The 6913-nt window shown below is 38.8% G+C and overlaps 1 protein-coding gene across 1 annotated transcript in view; it reads right to left on the reverse strand.

The window, feature by feature from the left end:
• Window positions 1-6913, reverse strand: part of TRAPPC9 (trafficking protein particle complex 9) — a gene marked incomplete at both ends in the record, with an annotated part of 201795 nt that overhangs the window by 50012 nt on the left and 144870 nt on the right. The window contains one exon of the mRNA XM_010132754.1: window positions 3824-3934. Coding sequence (XP_010131056.1) covers window positions 3824-3934 — 111 coding nt within the window. The remainder of the gene's footprint in view (window positions 1-3823; window positions 3935-6913) is intronic.

Genomic DNA, 6913 nt, shown 5'->3' on the forward strand with positions numbered 1-6913 from the left:
TTTTTACCCTTTTTTTTTTCCAGCCCGTTCTTACCCAGGTCTTGTTTACTCTTCATTTCTTAACCCCTCACACCAGTCCTGTTCCTGGGCAGTGCCCAGCTTTAACCCTTATGGTCCTCACATCAGGGCCAAAATGGTCTGAAAACTCTCGTGTCTCAAAGCGTTAGATCTAGAGCCACCAAGTGTGGAGACTGATATACGTGGAATACTTTAACCACTCAGTTGTGTTGTAGCTCAGGGATAGATGAGATGATTGATCTACTCAGACCATCACCACAGTAAATCTTCCACTGACGACGATGTTTGTTGTTCCCGAATGCCAGACACACCGTGCACAGAATGGAGATGCAAAGGCAATGCAGGGTATGTGCTACAGAATGAGATATCCTGGGGCACATAATGAGATAACGCCTATTATCATAAATTATGAAGTGATTTACGCATAAATGAGGGTTGTCATTAAATTTAATGGTTTGATAATCAAGTAAGAAACACAATAATTACCATACCTAAGTTTTTCAATAAATTAAGATCACTGCTAGTGGCAACAACTTTTGTTAACAAACATAATACAACTCCCCTCCAAGAGCTGCCTACTGCATTTTTTCCATTTCAGAACAACCTGTTGAACACCACATCACCGTGATAAACAAGTTCAGTTTTACTGCTGATTACATTCAAAACATTTTCACGTTCAGAGCAAAGCCCCTTCCACAGCGTGCACTTGTCTACTTCAAGAAACAGCTTTGCAGACAGGAGGCTCTGCTAGTCTAGAAAAATATCCAGAGGCTGAACTTTCCATGAGCGTGTACCAGAGAACTTGTTTCTCTCATCAGGTATATTCAACCAGATAGATAACAAAACACGTTGACACCACAATGTCATATATCAAACATGGGGTTTTTATTGACAGAAGGTGTTGCCAACATCACGACAACACTCGCTCCAACCAGAACTTCAGCAGAGTAACTTGTCTGATAACTTTTGTTGTCGGGACACCAGTTGTCCAATGTATTTCAAATTTAGCTTTGTAATGAAACCTGGATTTATTTTCAGGATTTCAACAAAGGTCCCTCCAAAACCCTTGCTCCTCTCTCTTCTTCAACATACCATCTCACAGGAGAGGGAGGTCCCTTTTTCTCCTGTCCTCCAAAAAGTCTTTGAAAATTTTCTCTCCTCCCCACCACAATCTTCTGTGAACAAAAGACCTCAAAGTAAAACACAGCACTAATGGTCCCACAATGGGACACAATGGAACATTTCAAGTCATATGGAAACCAAAAAGGTGAGTACGAAGATAGTACGGATAAGGGACACAGGAAAACAAACAAAAGGCTGATCCTTTCCATCTATGCGTCTGCAAAACATCCACTGATAAAAGAGAAAAATGGTGAGCAAAACAATCACCGAGTCCAAATTATCCTTTTTTACTATAAAAAACCAGGGAGCAGAGGGAAAGGAGTGCCACTTCTCAGAACCCCTGCTTACCGACATCTCCAAGAGCAGTTATAACGCACACACCAAATATTCCCAGTCACGTTATTTTACTTTCTGAACGCACAAAGTAGGAAGCAAAGAGACAAGAATAAGCAAAACGCATCATTATCCTTCTTTGTAGGTGTGTGGGCAGAGAATATGAAAACACAGTCTCCAGCAATAAGAACAGGAACAAAGAAAACCACTTCCTACTATCAACACTTCGTCAAGACGGATTTCAAGATGATGGTGATAATAGAGGGAGAGCAAATTACAAAAGCAAGTGAGAGGGACCAAAGCTGGGGAAAAGTTATGATTTAAATAAAAGGGGAATCAGGAGAACATTAAGAATGAGGACGGAATCGAGAAAGTATAGGGAGGGGGAAAAAAACCTGAACTTGACGGTAGAGCCTCTCTTCAAATAGAAGTCAGCTGTTAAAAATCGATGTGCAAAGGAAAAATGATAAAAGGAGAATGTAAGGGTAAGCCTTGTTCAAAATCATTGTATATTTGATCTGAAAATGCTTGGTTCGACACAAACTCCTGAGAATGACTGTCGTATACTAAAAAAGAAAGTTCTAGAACAGTGCTCAGAGAAGGAGATTTCTGATTTTTTTGTTGTTGTTAAGATTACCAAAAGCCTTTTGCTAGAAGAAAGCTAGTTTTAAGGCCCAGAGTATGTTTGGTCTAAGTTTCTGTAGCAGATTTATCAGAATAAAAATTAAAACTCTAAGCAACATGGGAGCTATATATACTATATACTATTGGAGCTATACATAGTTCCAATTAAAAACATTTATTATTCAAGAGAGAGATAACAACTGAGTTTAGAACTGACAGAAAACTCAGTGCAACTTCTGACCAACGGTAAAGCAATAAAATATTTTGCAGTAAGAATAAAAGTCACTATCCTTAGAAGGTTTAAATACTTACGACAAATACACAATCTGCTTTGACAAATGATTGTTTCAGAAGACCTACTGGAAGAGTTTATATCTGTCACAATAGAATGATTTAGGGATATTTCAACTCAAATTATTAAATCTATAGGAAAATATTCAATCAAGGAGGTGCAAAGTAATTTTATATCCTTATTTGTAGCATTATCATTACATATTGTCCCAAAAAACGGGAATGAAGAATTTTTAGGAGCTGAACAACTACAAAAATGATGGGGAATAGCAGAAGATATATAACCAAGATTAAAACAACAGTACAGATAAGAATATGAATGTTCTGGTGAGTATTTAGACTGCTTTTAAAAAAAGAAAGTAACCCAATTCTTTCTAAATAAAAAGAACAAGCACTGTATGTTACTCATATTTTTGTCCATTCCTCGATAAAGTAAAATTAAGAAAATTCAGCCTTGGTTTGAGTTGACGTATCTTCTCATGGTGATGCTTTCAGAGTCACTAAAGCAAAAAGCATTCCGAATTTACGGATACTGGTCCATATTCTGTACCACTTCTTGACAGCTGCGTGCCTTGCACTTGGTGGGGTTTTGCTTTGAACTTAATACTGAGACTGAGATTTGAAGACATGAAAAAAATCTCTCTTTAAGTAAGTTTATCAACTGTAGGATTAAAGACTGCAGCACCACGTCTCCCGGAGATGAGAACTGTGCGGATAGCCCAGGACCAAATGGAAACATTCCCTCCTTCACAGTTTCATCTTTTTAAGATGAAAATGGTGTCATCTAAATGTAATGATCATCTGAAGGAGATAAACCGAGCAACCTAGGGTACAGCCAGCAGTAGGAATCCTAGGTAGATACATTATGGCAAATGACGGTTATAGTTAGCTACAAAACGACCTTTCTATCGCTGCGGTAGGGTTGTAAGAACCAATACACCTAACAGCCCACTTAATCTAAAACATTTTTTTCCACAGCGATTGTGATTGCTTTTTCTTCAATTCTATTTTTCTTCCCTGCCGTTTTCTTTCTACAAAGAGTGATGAAACAGCTGGGGAACCTCACAAAGAAAAGACTGCTTAAAACTGGGAAAGGATAAGGAACTACAGAGATCAGGTTTTAACACCAGAACTACATTCAAGAGCACATGAGAATTACATTCAAATATTCTACAAAGACAAGTTAAATGAGCTGTACACCTCAGAATCAACTGTTTCGTATTTTGTTCTTTTTAGTCTACTAAATTCATAGCCAAAATAAGTTCACTGGAGATACTGCTAGAACTCAGTAACGCACCAGAAAGAAACTAAAACTCTTCTATTCTTTGACATGTACAATGTCTAAAAAAAAAAAATAGGTCCCAAAAATCATCACTTGTGTATAAATAAATAATACATTTAAAGACAGGGCCCTTTTAATACTGAAAGCACTTACCGCTGACATTCCCCAGCGTGCAGAATTAAATCTTCGTTATTCCTAGCACTGATGGTCAACTCGTGTTCTGTGGAGTTAAAGACGTCAAGAAGTAGATGGCATTGCCGGGTGCTGTTCAGATGGGGGAGAAAAGAGCAGCACAATTTCAATAACGCACCACAGAATTAACAGACATATATCAGAATTAATATTTATACCTAAACATATGCAGAAATACACACTCACACAGTTCGGTTTTATACTCCAGTTATGAGAGTATCTCACTCTTTTATTAAAAGTAACTTTTTTTAATAACTGGAATTCAATTTTTCTTGTTTAACTAAGACTCGACAGATGTGTATATCCTACAGAGAAGTTCCATGACACCTCCAGCTCTCACAGTATTAAGCCCCAGTATTAAGCATCTGATCACCTGTATACAGTCTCACTCCGCAGTTTGCAGATACTCTTCTAGGGAAAAAACCACAGATTTTCTTCTGTTCCTTGAGCATTCACATGAAACAGTTTTATTATTTCAAACTACCTTGACATTACCTTTTTAAGAAACAAACCTACAAGTAAAAATTCCACTCCCTGCCCAGTGTCAGGCAGCAATCCCATTTCCTCTGATAGGTGGTTTGTCTACAGACCAAAGCAAGCTGGCAACTAGAGCACTTTTCCATGACACCGACTACTCAGACAACACCGTCCCTTCTGTGACCTTCTGTTAGTCAGCCTCAAATCCCAATTTTCCTAAAAGCATTCAGTATAAATACACCATCTGCGTTTCTAGTAACCTTAGGAGACAATAGTGAGAAAGCTGCAGAGAATAAACTTTAGTGTAAACTTCTGTTTTTATTTATAAACTTTTCTTTCTTGTGAAACTAAGCACAAGTAGCATACTATAATTATCATAATACAATACACATGGAAAAATACAAGAACCAGATACCAAAATGCCAAATACAATCATCCAGTTGCAATAACGCTTCATCGGTCTACTCTGAAATTGGAAACTTCCTACGAAGCTACTTAACCACAGAGACTATCCCAGCCTTAAGCATCACTACAATTCAGCTGTCGACGACTTTGAATTTTAAATGCACAGAACACAAAACCAGGTGACTTATTGCAAATCACAGTACAAAGCAGTATAGCCATTACACGAACACTACAAATCACCTCATCCCACGTAACTGCTACCAGAAGCAGTAAGTAGGGAAAAAGTAACTTGTATTTGGTATCAGAGGTAGAAACCACCAGCAGCATTAATTTGAGAGGGTTCACTTGAAATCAGAAACTCCGCAAAAGGGAAGAAAGCGGAGTATGTTGGTGAGAGTCATCAGAGCCACCCTTCAGACAACAGGCGTATACAAACTCAGGAAGATACAGCTGTGTATCTCAGGCCACCGAGTACATTTACCCTATTGTATCGTAATTTTCAACCAAACCCAAACACCGCCCATTCCAAAGGGAGTTAAACTCGAGAGGCGCAAGAGTTTAAGAACCGCTGTTCTGCTTTGGAAACGGGTTCTCTCTGGTCCACAGCACAACTCTCTCACGGAAATGAAGAGATACCATTCTCAGAGCATATACAGTAGGAACCACGTTGCCACCTTGCAAACCCTGGAGACAGGAACACTCACAGGTCAGGCATGGGAGGTGGAGGTTCAGGCCACAGAAGTGAGAGCAATGTCACATGCCGTCGGGCACTGAACGATGAGCAAGTCCTGCCTGGGGACTGTCTTTTAGCAAAAGCAAAAACCAAAAGTGGGGGTGCAGGCTTTTTTTATGCATGTATTTTAAGGATTTTCACTCTTTGGGTAAAAACCCAATGAATATGAATATGGAGAAGGCAGCAGGAAGGTAGCCGAGTGCCTCAAGCAAACATGTCAAAAGTCAAAGAATTCAGAACAAATAAGGAGTCAGAGCTCGTATTAGAAACTCCCTCCCTTAACAGCTCAAAGAAAGAAACGACTGGAAGGGCAGTATTCAAGTCAGCAGCTCTCCTGCCACCTGCAAGGAATGAAAAAGAAAGGGGGAGAGAAAGCCTGGCTTTGATCTCGGTGTTGGGAGAGTGGGTCAAGACCTGTGCAGACGGAGCAACCTTCTGCCTCTCCAGTAAATATAAAGCTATGATCTGCAAGACAGAATTTTAATGTAGACTGTATTTACAAAATCCAACATGGAAGGAATTTTTTATTTATCCCACAGCAAACCCAAGCAATTGTCTGAAATAACATTCAAGCCTTGTGCTATGTATTTTGGCAGCAGAACCAAAGTTTTCTGAATAAAATAATTCATGCCATAAAGGATCTATACAAGCAGCAGCCCTTTAGGACTAAACACCATCACTAATACTAAAAATTCTCAAATACGAACTCTTGGGCTATTCAGTGAAAATTATTCATCATCATGACACCTACTTCATCCTCTTCAAACGCTGCACAAAATAGACAGGTAGAAAAGATAATCCTTTCCTTGTCAATTTGAAGTTAATTCTCCAAGTACTCTGAAAACAGGAGAATACGATACAGGTATGAGAAGATTTAAGGTAACATTAAGACTGTAGAAAACAATAGCACGTTCAGAGTAAATACAGGACAGCATCAGAGAGAAGACTATGAGAACAATGAAAAACAAACACAAAGGTTACAAAAATATTCGAAGAAAACCAGCAAGCTTCAAATACTGGAAGCTGTATCCAAGTAAGGAAAGCGAAACAAAGCTCTGGAAAATTAAAAGTGAAACCGTAATTAAAGTTTAAAGGGAAAAAAGAAACCCTCAAGTTGTTAGAGAGTCATTTGCTAAAGATCTGGAAGCTAGCGTGACTTTTAGTGGTTTTCTTTAACATGCTGCAGTCAGTAGGGCCGTGTAGAACTGATGATGCTGAGCTCTGGGTGAATGTGAGAGTTCCAGGAAAAGAAAGAATTAGCAACAAAGCTAAAATGAAGTAATTTATACCCATTCTCACTACAGGCAAATTTACAGAAGGCCATCCTTTGTGAGACGGGAACTAAAGAACCTATTTCAAAGGGTCAGTAAATGAGATCTGAGAGACAAATCATACTCAGGCAAGTGTCATAAAGGAACTCCAGTATGGTTTTGCTG

Source organism: Buceros rhinoceros, unplaced genomic scaffold (assembly GCF_000710305.1).
Source record: "Buceros rhinoceros silvestris isolate BGI_N320 unplaced genomic scaffold, ASM71030v1 scaffold1443, whole genome shotgun sequence".
Taxonomy (NCBI): domain Eukaryota; kingdom Metazoa; phylum Chordata; class Aves; order Bucerotiformes; family Bucerotidae; genus Buceros; species Buceros rhinoceros.